General features: G+C 46.9%; 2 protein-coding genes and 2 non-coding genes across 6 annotated transcripts in view; all 4 read left to right on the top strand.

Annotated features, from left to right (window-relative positions):
• The window catches only part of LOC137432261 (importin-7), a 62,481-nt gene that overhangs the window by 21,074 nt on the left and 23,049 nt on the right, over positions 1-18,358 (top strand). For 2 of the 3 annotated variants that reach the window (XM_078782853.1, XM_078782854.1), the window contains exons 10-18: positions 5,741-5,840; positions 5,952-6,028; positions 6,488-6,604; positions 8,256-8,345; positions 8,524-8,689; positions 15,226-15,386; positions 15,481-15,609; positions 16,031-16,097; positions 16,492-16,617. In XM_078782853.1, the coding sequence (XP_078638979.1) occupies positions 5,741-5,840; positions 5,952-6,028; positions 6,488-6,604; positions 8,256-8,345; positions 8,524-8,689; positions 15,226-15,386; positions 15,481-15,609; positions 16,031-16,097; positions 16,492-16,617 (1,033 nt within the window). The remainder of the gene's footprint in view (positions 1-5,740; positions 5,841-5,951; positions 6,029-6,487; positions 6,605-8,255; positions 8,346-8,523; positions 8,690-15,225; positions 15,387-15,480; positions 15,610-16,030; positions 16,098-16,491; positions 16,618-18,358) is intronic. The other variant, XM_078782855.1, reaches the window with a different exon arrangement.
• Positions 7,494-7,676, top strand: LOC144893410 (small nucleolar RNA SNORA23). Its single transcript, XR_013624434.1, has one exon. It is a non-coding gene; the product is annotated as a small nucleolar RNA SNORA23 (small nucleolar RNA).
• On the top strand, positions 8,844-9,026 carry LOC137433245 (small nucleolar RNA SNORA23). Its single transcript, XR_010985637.1, has one exon. It is a non-coding gene; the product is annotated as a small nucleolar RNA SNORA23 (small nucleolar RNA).
• LOC144893204 (uncharacterized) lies at positions 10,094-11,736 on the top strand. Its single transcript, XM_078782856.1, has 2 exons — positions 10,094-10,523; positions 10,557-11,736. The coding sequence occupies exons 1-2, from the start codon at positions 10,228-10,230 to the stop codon at positions 11,608-11,610; spliced, it is 1,350 nt and encodes a 449-aa protein (XP_078638982.1). The 5' UTR covers positions 10,094-10,227; the 3' UTR covers positions 11,611-11,736.

The raw sequence follows: 18,358 nt of genomic DNA, 5'->3' as shown, positions 1-18,358 counted from the left end.
GGAAAGCACAATTAATTTTTGCTTCCTTGATTTAATATTTGCGAACTCATTTGCATGCTGACAATGTGGAGTCAGCCTTTACCACTATAGTTTAGCACACAATCGTGGGCAATTCAATTTTTTTGTACAGCATCCTCACCGTTACATTGGCTAACCGGCTGTGGTAAATCATTTTGAAACCAACAGGTATGATAGACACAGTTAGATCTTGTATTGTGTTGCGTATGCCATGCAGATTATCCTCACCATTTGCCCATGGCAAGCCGATGCTGCTCGGTCACATTGTTCTCACCTGCATTTCCCCTGGCACAATAATTTTAAATTTGACTTTTCTATGAAGAATTCTGATTGGAGCCTGGTGTTGGCTTAGCAGTTAGGGTGCCGGCTTGGGATCCTAGGATCCTGGGTTCGAATCCCGGTCGATCACTGAATTAACGCTAGGGGGGTTGACTCAGCCTGTCATCCTTCCGAAGTCGGCAAATTGAGTACCAGTTCACTGGTAATTCCCTGTGTGTCGCAAGAGGCGACTAACAGGGTTGGCGGCAGGAAGGGCACCCAGCCATAAAACATTGCTTCAAAAAGGGGACCAAGGTGCCCAAAAAAGGTCAACCCCTACTCTGTGGGGGGAAATGGCCGCTAAAGTTTTTTTTTGTTTGTTTGAAATAAATGAATTCTGATTCTTAAAGGGCCACAGACACAGAAAATCATGTTTGGTTTAATTAATAGATATTGCTTCACTTAACACTTAATCGTCCTTTTTTTTGAATAAATATCACTCGATTTTCCCCCACCACCCAAAAAACGGCGATTTGATTGCTCATGTGACTGGCTACGTCATCGAGGGAATTTTTGTTGCTGCTGGTAGTTTTTAATAATGATTTTGACTATCAGAAGATTTTTGGTCAGGCAGTTATCATTGCGTGCTGAGAAACCTTTCCCTCGATTACATCACATAGGTGACATCATGAATGAACATCACGATTTTAGGGGCGGGACTCCACTACCAGCTAAAAACTACCAGCAGCAACAAAAATTCCCTCGATGACGTAGCCAGTCACATGAGCAATCAAATCGCCGTTTTTTGAGTGCGGGGGCCAATCGAGTGATATTTATTCAAAAAAAAGGACGATTAAGTGTTAAGTGAAGCAATCTATATATATAAAACACAGTTTGTGTGTGTGTAATGTTACCGATAGACTCCTAAACGGAGAGGCTCACGTACTTGATATTTGGCACAGACATGGCCATTGAGCCTGGGAAGGACATGGCCGACTGTTACGGATCCCGGATTTAGAGGAGTTACTATTCATGTCATTGCTTATGAATGTTTATTCTATTAAAGGTTGTTGTGGTTAAAGGGTTAGAGAGGCTCCGGATAACAGGAGACTGGAAACGGGATAGTGAACCAGAAGAAGAAAAAGACACGAGGTCCGGGAGAAGCGGCGATCTTCTTCTTCCTCGCCCAGCTCCGACGCGAGCGGTGTCGATATTGAGCAGCGTGAGGAACGCTGCGTTTGAAAGCCCGTCTGGCGAGAGGAGTTACCTGCGCGGGGTAATTACCGGTTACGCGTCAAGTTGCCGTGGGTTCGTGCACGGAACCAAGCGTCCGGCACAGTTCACCTCAACGTCTACAAGGATGCGTACGGGTCGCACCTTGGGCCTCGCGCGCTTTGCGAGCCGCGCCTTGCTTTGCCCGCTTTGCTTTGCAAGGTGGTGTGCGCTGCAGCAGCTGTTCCCGGTACGCGACGTGCACGTTTGGAGCACGTCAGCCAGGGGTTCGTTCAACCGCCCGTGTGCGGAGAAGTCGACCTTCACCTTGGTCTAGAGGGGCCCAGAGACATTGTGAGGGACAGTGACCATTGAGGGGTCGTGAGTGGGGAAAGGGGGGAAATATATGAGATGGCCATCTTAGTAATATTGGTGATTGATTGTTGATGGTTGTTGATTGATTGGGGAATATATTATTGAGTAATCCGGATCCTTGGTGTGGGGTTTCTTATTGACTTGAATTATTGTGTCTTTCATATTGATTGCGTTACGAAAGCGTATAAATCAGAGATCTTTCTGGCGGGGTCCTCCCACGGTCCGGGGGGGGGGGGGGGTCACCAAGACCAGGTAGTTCCCGGGAGGACCACGTAACACGACCTAAAAATATTTGACGAGATCCATATTTTTTATTCATATTTACCTCAGCGCATTTCAGCGAGGAATATTATACACGGAATCTGAGCGGTGGCAGAGCAGCGCGCTGATTCGCTCAGAGCGATCACGTGATGTTCCATTCCCGCCGCCAGACCATTGAACATAAAACACAGTTTGTGTGTGTGTAATGTTGTAATGTGTGTAATGTACGGGTCTCCATTCCCCCGCCCGGCAACGCCGGTACTGGAGGGCGTCACAGGATCGGTGAGTCTCCAAAATCCGCTTCGTGCTGTTGCGAAGATGCAGGACGATGTCGCGATTGTTGTGCTGCTCTCCGACCATGAGAACTGCAACGTCATTGTTGACTGGCCCTCCCCTTCCCTCCCCCTTCCCCCTCCCCCCTCCGTCCTCCCCTCCCCCTCCCTTCCCCCACCACCCTACCCCCTCCCCTTCTCCCCTCACCCTCCCCCTCCCCCTCCCTTTCCCCCTCCCCCTCCCTTTCCCCCTCCCCCTCACTTTTCCCCCTCTGTTTCCCCCCCCTCCCCTCCCCCTCCCCTGTCCCCCCTCCCCCTCCCCTCCCCCCTCCCCTCCCCCCTCCCCCCTCCCCTCCCCCCTCCCACCCTCTCCTCCCCTCCCCCCTCTTCTCCCCTCCCCCCTCTTCTCCCCTCCCCCCTCTTCTCCCCTCCCCCCCTCTTCTCCCCTCCCCCCCTCCTCCCCTCCCCCCTGTGCCCCTCCCCTCCCCTTCCCCCTCCCCTCCCCTCCCCTGCCCGGCAATGCCGGGTACTTCTGCTAGTATCTATTAATTAAACCAAACATGATTTTCTGTGTCTGTGGCCCTTTAAATAAATAGGTTGAGTAGTTTGGCTTCTATCTCTATATAATGGAGGGAAAGTATCGTTACGTGCCTGTTGGTTGGGTCCCGAGTGGCCTCTGTCGGACCTGCTTCCTGACCTTTGACCCTGAAGCCGATGAGCCACGGATAACTCTGCGATCCAACCGGTTGTTAAGCAACCACGGATGCCATCTGAGGTGACTAAATCTGGTAGGGTCTCCACCCAAATTTTGCGTAACCTTCCCCATGATTTAGTTATCCCAGATGGGGAACCATGCTCTTGATGCCCCACCTTTATCAACTAACTATGTATGGTCGAGCAGAACCGTAAGTGGGACGTTGACTCAGCTAGCAGAGCAAATCGGTGGGGTACAACCTCCTGTCTACATATGGCATACTATGTCTAACCAATGGAGGAAACAGACACTGAGCAGGTTTGGAAATACCAGGTTTCTGTTGAAAGGCATGTATTTACAGGAGATTGCAGTATCGCACAATAAACAGTCTTAGCCCCTAACTCATCATCCATTCTGCTTAGCTCTTTGGAACACCTCTCTTTGGTGCCTTTGCGTTCCATCTGGAGTGCCTCGCTATCCGCTTGGCACTTTGCATTCCGGTAGGAGATGTTGGCCTTTCCGTTTGGTGCCCTTTCATTCCACCTGGCACTCCAGAAGCCCATTCAACCCGGCCAGGTCTCCTTTCCTCAGGAAGTTCTGAGTCCAGATCTTTCAGGATCCTGCCCTAACCCTCAGGATCTGGACTCAGAACTCAGCCCTCAGCGCCGCTCCACTCTGCACAATACTTGGACTGCTCTCTTCTCCTGGAATATACTGTGCTCAAACTGCACATAAACTCTCCACAAACTACTCCGGCAGGGGTTTTTTATTGTCTCTGGACTCTGTCTCCAATAACGTCTACTTTAGGCAACAAACACTGATCGGCTGTGGTGCACTGCGATCCAGCCCCTGGAATTAATCCGGAGAGCGGGGGCAGGGTGCTTTGGGAGAGCTTTGCTTGATACGCGATGACTGGGATGCTGAAATGGCGAAGGTTTACGACAATTGCAATGCTCGAATGGCGATTATTTGGTCCAGATCCTGGTGAGGGGAAAGTGAAGTTGTTTGAGAATATGCTTTGAAACATGAGAATGGAGGTTCAATTGTATGTTTCAGAAAATGAGGGATTGAGGATGGGTGTTTGAGAATGAGTGTTTGGGAATGGAGGTTGGGGTACCGTACTCTTCAGAGTACCCACAGAGCATCGGTGCCTAAGTAGCTTTCTGAGCAAAGGTTATGCTAGGTGGATTGCCATTGCCTTCCCAGCAATAGTTAGGGCAGGAAAATGAGGGGTGAGTATGAGGTTTGAATATGGAGTTGGAGAATGAGGGATTGGGAATGATGTTTGAATACGGAGTTGGAGAATGAGGGACTGTGAATGAAGTTTGAATACAGAGTTGGAGGATGAGGTTTGAATACGGAGTTTGGGAACGAGGAAGAGAACAATGGGGAAGGTTCTGTCTACAATTTCAATGCATTTACCTGTCCCTGATCCGAGAGGAAGATTAGTCTAATGAAACAGAATCACTACAGAATTATATAAACTCCAGGGTTTTTTTTATGTGTTGAATGTAACTCCTCGGGGTCCTTTAAAATCCACAACACTATGTTGTACGTCTCTACTCCTCAGAGAGGATTTGGCCTTGGAAGCTGAAATTTTCAGGGAGTAGTGAGGCACCTTGAAGTTTTTTTAAAGTTTTTTTTTATGTATACAGAATCGAGGCTCATGAAAGAGCTAACATTTATCACACAAACAAATCAAACAGACAAACAAAATATATAAAAAGAGGGAGTGGTAGACAAGATGGGGAGAGAAGGGGAAGCACACAAACACAACATTTGAGAGCAGGGACATCCTGAGATGTGTGGGGGGGGGGGGGGGGGGGGGGGAGGAGGCGTGGGAAGGGGGGGGGTGGAGGTGGGAGAAGTATAAAACACAAGGACACCAAGGACTTCCAGGAAAGAAGTTGGTATTTCAAAAAAGTGGATTTGGGGTGAAATTAGCAGGGGTAGAAAAGATCAAGGTTTTGGATGGGGGAAGATAAGAGATGGTGGTGAACAGCTGTTTTAAAGACCTGGAGGGAGGAGTCGGATTGAAGAGAGTGAGGGAGTTTGTTCCAGAGGCGGGAGAAAAGAGGAATGAAAGAGTGAAGGTGAGCAGAGAGTCTTGATTTTGGCAGTTTAACCATAAGAGGGTTGCAGGCAGATCTTGTGTGACCTGTAGGAATATTTACGGGACAAAGCCCAGAGAGAGCTGGGGGGGGGGGGGGGGGCAAGGCCGGAGAGGAGTCGGTAGAAGACGGAAAGATCACCAAACCTGCCTGCGGTGAGTGAGTGAAAGGCCCTCGGAGTTAGCTTCATCGCAGGAGATTCCAATGATTCTGAACGCTTTGGTTTCAACAGCGTGAAGACGAGCTAGGTGTGAGGCAGGAGCACCAGCCCAGAGGGGAGAGCAGTATTCCATTGAGCTGCGGATGTGGTGAGGAGCTCAGGTGTGCCAAGGATGGACTTCGCACGACGGAGGATGCCCAGTCGGCGACTGGCTTTGGAGGCCAGATTTGAAATGTGGTTTCATATTTCCTCGTTAAGTTGTTTGATTCCATCAAACTTTGAAAAAAGTTTTATTTTGTTTGCTCATCTTGGCATTTTCTTCCTTTGGGAGGAAAGGGGTTTCTTGATCTAACCTGAGCCAAAATGTTTCCTATGGCAGACTATCGTTGAAGAAGTTATCTTCCCATTGATGTGCTACAAGGATGAGGATGACGAACTGTGGAAGGAGGATCCATACGAGTACATCCGCCTGAAGTTTGGTCAGAAAGGGTTTTGTGTAACAGATACATTCTGCATATCTGACCTGTTTCTGGTTTTGCATTGGCCAACTTAACGTTTTTGTTTGTTTGTTTTTACCTTGACGTTTCCAGATGTGTTTGAAGACTTTATTTCACCTTCAACAGCCGCTCGAACATTACTCTTCTCCACTGCAAGCAAACGAAAGGGGGTGAGAGCTGTCTGTGTTTTTGTGTTGCTTGGTGGGGTGGTTCGATGAGAGTCGGTATCTCACTGTATTATTTGCGGTAAACTACCCTTAGCCCTGCCAAACAGAGCATAACATTTACATTGACAGCAGGTAGTTGGTAAATCTTGGTGAGTTGTGCATTGTGGTGTGTAGTCCTAACTGTGTGGCTTGATGAGGTGTGCACTGTGCTTTTGACATGACAGATGTGCACACACTGGTCTTTACCATGTTGTGCTCATGCAGGTCCCCAGAAAATGCCGCAGAGCATTATTGGAGGTCTTGGCCTTGTTTCGTACCGCCTGGTCTGTTTGAGGCAGGCTATTTCCACCGGCTAGTTTCTCGATATGAGATCAATTTGGAACCCGTTGGCGCCATGGTACTGGACATTACCAATAAGCAGCGTTAAGAAGGCTTCTTTTTCTTCCTGCCTTTTTTGTACAGGTTCTCGACAAGACCATGGCCTTTTGCTACCGCATGATGCTGGACCCTGCAGTCGACCCTCGAAACAAGGATGGAGCACTGCACATTATAGGCTCACTTGCGGAAGTCCTTCTGAAGGTAAACTCTACGGTGCGCCACCGTTCCCTCCAGGGCATGATATTCTCTGCTGCCCTGTTGTGACATGCAGTTGAGAGCAGGCAGGGATTTGCGGTTAAATGGAAACAAAACCTGAATTTCATAAGCTCGGAATCATTAGATCTGATGTTTATGGATTTTTTTACCATTATGCCGGAAATGCAATTTAGGTGAAATTCCCAATGAATAATGTTGAAGCAACCTTGCCTTTGCTGTTAGGGGATTGTCCGAAAAACGTCACATTATTTTAAAGGCCGGTCGGGGGGCATCAAAGGTAAAGCCTGGGTGCCTCCACATAAAATGCTGGAAGATTTCAATGAAATTGTTTCTGTGGCCTCATGGTAAATTTTATTAAACACAGATGGGAAGTTAAAAAAGAAATTCCATAACGACCAGATGGTTTTTATTGTCTTGTAGTCTCGCCCCAAAGGGGCTGCAAGAGACTATTCGTGTGTGTGTGTGTGTGTGTGTGTGTGTGTGTGTGTGTGTGTGTGTGTGTGTGTGTGTGTGTGTGTGTGTGTGTGTGTGTGTGTGTGTGTGTGTGTGTGTGTGTGCGTGCGTGCGTGCGCCCGTTGTCATTCAGAGTTTTGTTCCAAGGGCTCTTTTATTTGTGGTAATATTCTCGGGGATGGTTTTTTAAATCTCGGTGAGGTTCTTCTTCATCATTCCTGTTGCTCCAATTATCACTGGTACAATTTCGACGCTCTTCAGCTTCCAAGATCTCTTGTCCTAGAATTTCTGCTCTGACATTCGCTGGTGTTGGCTTAGCGGTTAGGGTACCGGCTTAGGAGTTTTGCAGTGTCTCCTTTCACAAGTTACACCAGAAATGTTGGGATTTGTTTGTTTCTACGATGCTCTGACTTTCGGCCCTGGCGATGTGTGCTTGGTACTTATTCCATGACAGGCGTGTTACTCTGGTGTTTTACTGGTGTTAAGCATGCTCACACAAGCCATTAGGGCCTCACAGTAACCGTGGGGTCATAGTACTGGCCCGTTGTCATCTGATTAATTTCAGACCTTCTCCACGGGTCAGCCTCCGTATCCCCTCACACTCCATTGCGTGCTTGCACACCGACCTGTTATCCATCAGTATAGTGGAGAGGTAACGCATTTGCTTTTGAACTGTCCAGCCTGGGTTTTATTCCTGCCTTTACTGTAAATGGTGTCATCTTGTGTTTGCCAGACGGCATCACGTCAATGAGTGCGCCATCGGATAAATGGAAAGTTTAACCGGGGAAACGTCACCTAGCATTAGACGGTGGACCTTTAGGTTTCCATGTTGTCTTACTCTTTTTCAATGGATGGGTGAGATGTCGATGGTACCTTGGCCAAATTCCTGTTCTTGTTTACAGGGGAAATGCGTCTGCGGCACAGCCATGCCTGAGTGATGATGTAATCAGCGGCTGAATTCATATTCGAATCCTCTTCAAATCTGCATTTTCTAACTATGAGCCACCTGCAGCAAATGGCTGGAGTTGTCGGGGTTATTGGTGCAGTGTTGTATCTCCTGTGAGCCAGTGACAATGTGTTGTGGGTGAAGCCGCATACCACCCCTTTACCAACCGTTACGCGCCTCACTGCAGCCAAGGGATACATGAAGATGTGCATCGGAACTGTTTTTTTGTTTTTTCAGAAAAAAGCTTATAAGGACCAGCTGGAGATTATGCTTCAGAACTACATATTCCCTTTGTTCAACTCTGAGCTGGGCTACATGCGAGCGCGGGTAAGGAGTTCATCTTGTGCACGGGATTATGGTACACAATTCTTTAATGTAACCATTTAGCATTGACCAACCATTGTAATGGAAAATACAGGCCCTTGTCAGTCACTGATCCTTGCAGGCTATGTGGGCTCACACCTCCCCCTTTTTTCCATGCATACCCCTATGCGTACCTCCAAAGGCATGCTGGGTACTACACTCATTCAGCATGGTGAGGTTCAAGAATGAGCTGACTTTACATAGCGCGCTGGAGCTCACCCGGAAATGTCTAATCGAGGACAAGGAGATGCCTGTCAAGGTGGAAGCTGCCCTGGCCTTACAGGTCCTGATTTCAAACCAAGAGAGAGGTATGAAATTGTTGGAAAAACTATCTTGGTCACCATTCGTGATCTCAAATGTGTAAATGTTTCATTCGAAATAGTTTTGTAGTGTCTCCTTACACAAGTTACACCAGAAATGTTGGGATTTGTTTGTTTCTACGATGCTCTGACTTTCGGCCCTGGCGATGTGTGCTTGGTACTTATTCCATGACAGGCGTGTTACTCTGGTGTTTTACTGGTGTTAAGCATGCTCACACAAGCCATTAGGGCCTCACAGTAACCTTGGGGTCATAGTACTGGCCCGTTGTCATCTGATTAATTTCAGACCTTCTCCACGGGTCAGCCTCCATATCCCCTCACACTCCATTACGTGCTTGCATACCGACCTGTGTTACGGATTCGGCCCTAATGATTGTTGTTATAAATAATTGTTGTTGATTCTAAGTATTCTGGTGATTGTGGTTGAAGGGAAAGGGTTATTATAGTTAAAAGATTTAAAAGCGCTCCTGGTAAAATGTGGCCGTAAATCCGGATCGTGACCGGAAGAGGTGGAGCGAGGAAGAAGAGGCGGGAGGAGATGGTGAAGAGACGTGGTTGTTGAGGCTCCGGACCGAGCGGTCGACGTACAGTGCGAGTGAACTTTGCGTCCTTGAAGGGAAGTTCGGGCGATAAGAGATATCGCCGGAGTGCGTGGAGCCTGTGTCGTCGGGTATCCTCATTGAGGTTCCGGAGGATCCTGGCCTCAAAGCCCGGGTTCAAGTGAAAGCCGTCCGCCATCTTCGCCACGCGAGCAACCTGCAGTGAACCGGGTTTGGTCGTGTCGGCTGGGCATTATTCCCCGGTGGTTTTCCGGGGACGGCTGTGCAAGAAAGGGCACTTGAGAATTGTATGGAGGCTCGCGGATTGAACTGCAAAAGTTGTACGTCGGAGCGCGTCTTTGTGATGTTCCTTTCCACCGCTGTATTGCTGGGTGCTGAACAACGTGACCTCGGGGTCGCCTCGAACGCCTACCCCGCAATTGACTTTGATCGGGCCTTGACCTCCCGATCGGAGTGCACAGAGACATTGGGACTTCGCCTTGGAGGGGTGCAGAGACATTGGGGAGGTGCCGTGAGTTTGGGGTTAAGGGACTTGATATTGCCCCCATTGTTGTATGGCTCTTTTTGTGTGATTTCTAATATATTATTGTTTGTTCATAACCTGGTGTGGTTGCATTATTGATTTGACTGTTTCATTTGCTGGTTCCATTGAGGGTTTCATTATTTGCTTGATTTCAACCGAGGATAACACATCTTTCTGCCGGGGATCCTCTCGGGGTTCGGAGGTCGACCGAGACCAGAGGTAAGGGGAGGACCCCGTAACAGAAATTGGGGGCTCGTCCGGGATATAAAAATTCCTAAATTTAGTCCAGGAAAGAATCCCCTAACATTCCCAGAATTCCCAAATTTGGAACTTTTTCCAACATTCCCAATTTTTTCCCAAAAACAAACAACAAAAATTTTTTTTTTGTTTTGTTTGTTAAAAATTTATTGTGTGAAGGTTAACAGGTGTTACCAGTAGTCACTATGGAGTTTGACGCAGAGAAGTTTACAGTGACCCCTAGTGAAGCACAGTTCAGAGCGTTAGTAAAATCAGACCTCTGGAAATTGGCCAAACATTTTAGCTTGGAGGTCCGAACTAATATGAAGAAGGCAGAGTTGCAGACAGTGGTGATACAATCTATGGTGGGATTAGAAGCATGGGAAGAGGTAGCCTGGGATTGGTTACCAGAAGAGCAAGAAAATGTGGAGCTCCGGAAACTGGAGATGCAATTACAGAGCCAGGAAAGGGAAAAAGCACAGGAACGAGAACTCCAGGAAAGGTTAAAAGTACAGGAAAGAGAACTCCAGGAAAGGTTCGAAGAGGAAAAAGCAGAGGAAAGGAGAGCTGCAAGAGAACTCAAAGCAGAGGAGAGAAGAGCCGAAAGGGAGTTAAAGGACCGTGAATTGGCGCGTCAGCAGGAAATTAAAGTCAAGGAGCTGGAGTTAAAGAGAGAACGAGGAGAGGTACCATCCCTGCTGACTGGTTCGACACCTGGTCAGAACACCTGGGATGTTGGCAGACATGTGAGGCTGGTTCCACCCTTCAATGAAAAGGAGGTAGCCAAGTTTTTTCCACACTTTGAGAAAGTGGCTCGACAGTTAAACTGGCCTGAGGAGTACTGGTCCATACTAGTGCAAAGTGTTCTGGTGGGTAAAGCTCAAGAGATTTATTCGGCTTTACCAATTGACCAATGTGCAGATTACGAGGTATTGAAGAAACACATTCTCAAAGCCTATGAATTGGTCCCGGAAGCTTACTGGCAAAAATTCCGGAATGCCAGGAGGAGGGAGAGCGAGACCCATGTGGAATTTGCCAGAGTGAAGGAAACCATGTTTGATAGGTGGTGTGATTCAAAAGGAGTTGGGAAAGACTTCGAACTATTGCGACAATTGATCCTGGTGGAAGAATTCCAACAGTGTGTCCACGAGGACATTAAAGTTCATCTGGAGGAAAGGAAAGTACCAAAGCTGTATGAGGCAGCCACCATGGCAGATGACTATGCCTTAATACACAGGATGGGGTTCGACAAACCGAACTTCTCGCCCAGACCTAGCCAGGGGAGCTATGGTACATCAGGGGCGGAGAATGAAAATCCATGGGGGCGGCCTTGGGATGAAAATGAGGTCCACTTTGACACCACGACTTCTAGAAATCAGAAGACTGCGGTTCCAAGACAGACCTATCGTCCGGGGGACTCGAGGCAGACCGCCGCTCCATGCCTTGGCAGACCACGAGGTTCTCCTCCGGGCCTACTTGCACTTTTTGCCATAAACCTGGACACTGGAGGTCCAACTGTTATGCTCTGGGAAAGGAAAATCAGGAGTGGAGTTCGACTAGTACGACTCCAAATGCGATGGCCATTGTGAGAAATCGCCCTCAAAAGGGTTACCAACCATTTATTTCCGAGGGGTTTGTGTCACTGGATGGAGCCTCGACTAACCAGAGACCGGTTAGGATATTGAGGGACACAGGAGCACATCAATCTTTAATGCTTGAAGGCATCTTGCCATGGTCCGAGGAGACGGCAACTGAGGATAGTGTTCGTTTACAGGGGATTTGTGGCTGTGTTAGTGCTCCGCTTCATGTCATCCATTTGGAGTCCGATTTGGTGTCAGGACCGGTCACCGTCGGTTTACAAGCCACGCTTCCTGTAGAGGGAGTATCGGTTGTTATCGGGAATGATTTGGCCGGTGGTCAAGTTTATGGTAACCCGATGGTTGTTAAAAAGCCCAGTAGGGAAAATAACACCACACCAGTTAGGGATGGCGACAAGTTTAGCAAGTTATTTGTAGGTGGACTGAACTTCAAAACACAGGAAGATGTTTTGGAGTCTGCCTTCAGCAACTATGGACCACTTTTGGAAGTGCTGCTGATAAAAGACAGGGAGACACGAAAGTCAAGAACGTTTGCCTTTGTCACGTTTGAAAACTCAAAGGACGCCAGAGGCAGAAAAGGATCTGAATAGCAAGGAGTTTGAGGGTCGGACCATCACAGTTGGGAAGGCATTTCCTAGGGGTCGAGGGGGCTACAGAGGAGGACCACGGAGTAGTAGTGGTGGTGGCCGCAAGCGATATTATTATGGAGGCTTCCAGAGTTATGACAGCTCCCGAAGGAAGGATTATCAGAGCAGTGGCCGAGAAGGAGACCACCAGTCAGGTGACTACTGTGACAAGTGGTCCCACCGTAATTATTAGGAGTCCGGAAAAGTTGAAGCACTGAATGCTGCGGAGCCGCCGAGCCAAGATTCCTACACTGACTAACCGTGAACGTTCCTAAAGGCGTCCAGGTAGTGAACTTTCCTGCACGGACTAACCGTGAACTCCACGTTCCTAAAGGCGTCCATGTAGTGAACTTTCCTCCCCGGACTAACCGTCGCCTCCACGTTCCTAAAGGCGTCCATGTAGTGAATACTTCCAGGCCTCACCACCCAACCACCATGGAACCTGGCTTTCAGCTCGGCCTCCCGGGGAAAGTGCTATAGATTTGCTGGCCTTTGGGTTTTTGATCACAACCCCTTAACCTTCATTCAAGAGAAACTAGAAGTAAAAATCAGAGGGGCAGGGACAATGTCATTGTTGACGCTGGGTCCAGAGGGAATTAACTTTGGAAAGCTCTGGGGGTTGTGTAAAATGTTGTTGCTTTATTTTTGGGGAAGGTTGAATATTGTTGCCCACGTGGATTGCTGATTTGGGGTGGGGAATTTACTTTTGCTTGTTTAAAGAGGGCATGCAAAGAAAGTTTTCGCTGTGTTCAAACTTTCTTTCTTGACGGGGGGAAGTGTTACGGATTCGGCCCTAATGATTGTTGTTATGATTATTGTTGTTGATTCTAAGTATTCTGGTGATTGTGGTTGAAGGGAAAGGGTTATTATAGTTAAAAGATTTAAAAGCGCTCCTGGTAAAATGTGGCTGGAAATCTGGATCGTGACCGGAAGAGGTGGAGCGAGGAAGAATAGGCGGGAGGAGATGCTAAAGAGACGTGGTTGTTGAGGCTCCGGACCGAGCGGTAGACGTACAGTGCGAGTGAACTTTGCGTCCTTGAAGGGAAGTTCGGGCGATAAGAGATATCGCCGGAGTGCGTGGAGCCTGTGTCGTCGGGTATCCTCATTGAGGTTCCGGAGGATCCTGGCCTCAAAGCCCGGGTTCGAGTGAAAGCCGTCCGCCATCTTTGCCACGCGAGCAACCTGCAGTGAACCGGGTTTGGTCGTGTCGGCTGGGCATTATTCCCCGGTGGTTTGTCGGGGACGGCTGTGCAAGAAAGGGCACTTGAGAATTGTACGGAGACTCGCGGATTGAACCGCAGAAGTTGTACGTCGGAGCGCGTCTTTGTGAGGTTCCTTTCCACCGCTGTATTGCTGGGTGCTGAACAACGTGACCTCGGGGTCGCCTCGAATGCCTACGCCGCAATTGACTTTGATCGGGCCTTGACTCCCCGATCGCGGGAGCGCACAGAGACATTGGGACTTCGCCTTGGAGGGGTGCAGAGACATTGGGGAGGTGCCGTGAGTTTGGGGTTAAGGGGCTTGATATTGCCCCCATTGTTGTTTCGCTCTTTTTGTGTGATTTCTAATATATTATTGTTTGTTCATAACCTGGTGTGGTTGCATTATTGATTTGACTGTTTCATTTGCTGGTTCCATTGAGGGTTTCATTATTTGCTTGATTTCAACCAAGGATAACACATCTTTCTGCCGGGGACCCTCTCGGGGTTCGGAGGTCTACCGAGACCAGAGGTAAGGGGAGGACCCCGTAACACCTGTTTATCCATCAGTTTAGTGGAGAGGTAACGCATTTGCTTTTGAACTGTCCAGCCTGGGTTTTCTTCCTGATGTCGCTGTTAACTGTGTCGTCCAGTGTTTGACAGACGGCATTACATCAATGATTGTGCCATTTGTCAAATGGAATGTTTACATGGGGGGCGTCATCTAGCATTAGATGGTGGATGTTAATGTTTCCATGGTATCGTACTCTTTTTGCAAAGGGTAGGGGAGTTATCGATGGTACCCTGGCCAAATTCCAAATCCCTGCCCTTGTGTGCAGAGGAAATGCAGTTGCGGCACAGCCGTGCCTGAGTAATGATGTAACCTGTGGGATAGATTCATAATGGAATCCTCGTCAAATCTGCATTTTCGAACTACTAGTACTACGGGAGCGGCAGGTGGAGTCATGTTATTATCCTTAAATTATTATTCCCAATTATTATGACTATTACTTATGTTAGATCAGGTCATTGAAAGGATCAGAACATGCATGGTATTATAACATGTTACATCACTTTATTGAAAGGATCAGAACATGCATGACATTATAACATGTTAGATCAGGTCATTTAAAGGATCAGACCATGCATGACATTATTATATGTTAGATCAGGTTGTTGAAAGGATCAGAACGTGCATGACATCGTAACATGTTAGATCAGGTCATTGAAAAGATGAAAACATGCATGACATTATAACATGTTAGATCAGGTTGTTGAAAGGATAAGACTGTGCATGACCTTTTTCGATCATCGATAATGCTGTTTAACAAAGAAGTGAAATAAACTTGGAGAAATCCAGACATTAGTCCATGCTTATCATGTCGACGATTGCTCCTGATCATAGATCTACCCCCAAAGGGTTAACATCGATATACACCTCAACATGCAACCCCATTGTCGGCAATGGCAGGGAAAACCCGCTTTGGGGAGAAAACCCCCTTGGGGAGGGGGGCAAATGAATGTGCTACAACCTTCATTATGTAACCCTTAGTCATCCTATCAAGTTTGGTTGAGATTGGATAAGTAATGACGGAATGTATCGTGGTCAAAAAATCATGAGACAGACAGACTCCAAATTGCATATTTAGTATGATGAGCCACCTGTAGCAAAGCGCTGGTGTTGTCGGGCTTATAGGTGCTGTGTTGTGTCCTGTGAGCCAGTGCAATGTGTTGTTGGTGAAGCCACTGGTCCTTTCCCACCGTTATGTGCCTCAATGCAGCCAAGGAATACATCAAGACGTGCATCGCAACTGTAATGCAGGAACTGCTCAGTATAATCCGTGAGACGGAAAGCGATGAACTGACCAACGTGGCGCAAAAGATGATTTGCGAGTACAGCGAAGAAGTGTCACCCATTGCTGTTGACATGACACGACATCTGGTTGGTATCAATGTCAGTGGTGATTGACGGGTCATTAAGTCTGTTGATGCATGCCAACTCACCGTCGGGCACCTTTGCTTTTGATGCGTGCCAGGCGATGACATTCGGGAAGCTGATTCAGAGTGAGGTAGACGAGGATTCAAAGGATGAGCGAGCGATCACCGCCATGGGAATCCTGAACACCATCGACACGATACTCACGGTGGTGGAAGACCACAAGGAGGTTGGAATTTGGGTCATCTGCTGTTACATACGTAGATGCCTTCTTCCTGTACAGTTGTGGCGATGTTTTTATTTTTATTTTTTAATTTTTATATAACAATGGTAAAGTTATCTAATTGTTTATGGTATTAAGTAGAGCTGTGCAACATTTGAGTTGTAATTTCTGAATGTCTACCAATGGGAAATTGGCATGGTGTTTGTTTGCGGAGGAGAAAGGGGAACAGAAACAGAGGCTGTGTTGTTCATCGTTTGATGTAATTGAGGCGTTGAGCTTGTGCAATGCATGCATAAGTGGTTACGACATGACAATCACAGCTTGATTCCTGTAAAACTATGTCCGGATACAAAATGGTCACCTTGAAGGTGGAGGTGTGTACAATTAATTATGTGCAGTTTCTCTGTCTGTTCTTTTCCCTAAACAGATTACGCAACAGTTGGAGGGAATTTGCTTGCACGTTGTTGGCATAGTCCTTCATCAACATATCCTAGGTATGTGGAATGCTTTTCAAGTCCTGCTTTAATGCGCAACAAAACTATTAGTGTCTGGAAAATTTATATCGTTTTACCATATGATTTGTTGCGAATAATGCTTTTTGGGTGTGAAGTATCGTTTGGCATTAATGCAGATGTAATTTTTGTCAACCCCCACCTACCCTTTCCTCACTCCTCCGACCCTCATTTCCATCTTCCAAGTCCTCATACCCTCTTTTCTTTTCTTCCCATTTTTTTTTCTATAATCTTGATTTATTGCCCCACTCCTCTTTTTGTTTGACTAACTGTCGAATAGCCTGATGCTGCTCAAACTGTAAGCTTGGTTGCAGCTCAAATAATAACATTCTGCTGTTTCAACTTCGACTTTGTGCTGTCTTCTTTCTTTTTCTAGAATATTACGAGGAAGTGCTATCTCTCATGTACAGCCTCACCTGCCAGGTGGTCTCAGAACCGCTATGGCAGGTCCTACCTGTTCTCTATGACATTTTCCAGCAAGATGGGTTTGACTATTTCAACGGTGAGCTCTTGAGCAGAGCTGAATGCTGTGGCAATAAAGTAATGGGATTAAAAGTGGTGGGGTGGTTGGGAGAGGTGAGAAATGGTTGGGGGTTTGGAGTTTTTTTTGAGGCAGTTTGGAAACTGAGCACGTACTGAGATTTTAGCATGGTTCATTGAAATACGTCTTGACCATAAATCGAATCACTACCTAGCAGAAGCCCTTTGTATACACACCACTATATACATATATATATATATATATATATATATATATATATATATGGTTGGGGGTTTGGATATATATATTGGTAATATACATATACATGAGGGTTGCCCAAAAAGTTTTGCGACAGTTTCTGTACTTCAGTCAAAATCAACAGGAAATGTGTGCAACTTATTCTGTGGTTAATTTTGAATGTCCTGCTTACTACTGCAGCGCCACAGAACAATACGTTTTCTAGCGCATGCGCAGGGGGTCGTCAAAATGGCGCTGTGTGGTGATGAGCGTTTTAAACAACGGCCTGTTATTGAATTTCTTGTGGTGGAGAAGGAATCGGTAACGAACATTCACAGGCGGTTAAAAAATGTATACGGAGTCAATGCTGTTGATAAAAGCACTGTTAGTCATTGGGCTTCACGAATTGCGGTTCTGAGAGAGGCCAAGCGGAGCTCAGTGACGCGCATCACTCTGGCCAGCCAACAACAGTCACTCCGGCGTTGCTTCAACGTCCTGATGAACTCATTTCAAAGGACCGACAGATTAGAACCAGAAGGCTTGCAACTGAGCTCTCAGTATCCAAGGGAAGTGTGAACAACATTATTGATGCCTTAGGATAGTCAAAAGTGTGCGCACGTTGGGTTGGTTCCACGAAGCCTAACCGACGAAAACAAAACTTTGCGGAAAGAGGTGAGTTCAGATTTGCTCTCCCGTTACGAGGCTGATGGTGAAAGCTTTTTGTCACGGATCGTCACTGGGGATGAAACATGGATCCATCACTTTGAACCGGAGACCAAAAGACAGTCAATGGAATGGCATCATCCAACTTCTCCTTGGAAGAAGAAGTTTAAGGTTACACCTTCAGCAGGGAAAGTCATGGCCACTGTTTTTTTGCGATGCAGAAGGGGTGATTTTGGTAGACACAAAAAAAACACCCAATTTCTGAGCCGTTTGTCATATAAAGATGTTTTCCAAATGACCGAGCCAAATGTTTTCTACCCGTCACGATGATTGCCAGGTGTTTATAAAGATTAATGTTTATGCACATATACAGACTTGGCATTTAATATGGAATATTTTTTTTGTGGGGGTGAACTTACTTTTCAAGATGACTTAGAACCAAAAGTTCATTGGAATTATGTTGAAATTATTCTAGATTTTGTTAATGTGACCTTTAAAAGAAACAAAAACCACATTTGACATTTCGAAGCAAATAAATTGATCCTTGAAAGTGATGTAAACTGATATCGAACTCAATTCATGGACAGTACTGTGTTAAGCTTCTGTACGTTTTCCAGAAGTATCTCTTTATTTTGCACATTAGCCAAATTTTCTTTCAACAAAAACAAAAGCTAAATTATGACTGGGATTACGGACAGTAAAATCACAGTTCAGTACTTCGTGTAACCCCCACGAGCATTCAGGAGAGGACGTACACGTCGAGGCATGCTGTTCACGAGATTTGCCAAGGTTTGGACAGGAATCGCTTGCCGTGCAGTGATAATAGCCTGCTGCAATTCACGCACAGAGGCAGGCTGCTGGT

This window comes from Myxine glutinosa, chromosome 8 (assembly GCF_964187855.1).
Source record: "Myxine glutinosa chromosome 8, kmMyxGlut1.1, whole genome shotgun sequence".
NCBI lineage: Eukaryota > Metazoa > Chordata > Myxini > Myxiniformes > Myxinidae > Myxine > Myxine glutinosa.
This window is presented reverse-complemented; position numbering and strand designations above follow the sequence as displayed.

Bases quoted from the DNA above. Each gene is read 5' to 3' on its own strand.
- LOC144893204 (XM_078782856.1), top strand. From the start codon at position 10,228: ATGGAGTTTGACGCAGAGAAGTTTACAGTGACCCCTAGTGAAGCACAG. The intron at 10,524-10,556 runs GTTAAAAGTACA...ACTCCAGGAAAG, and splicing joins GAACGAGAACTCCAGGAAAG to GTTCGAAGAGGAAAAAGCAG.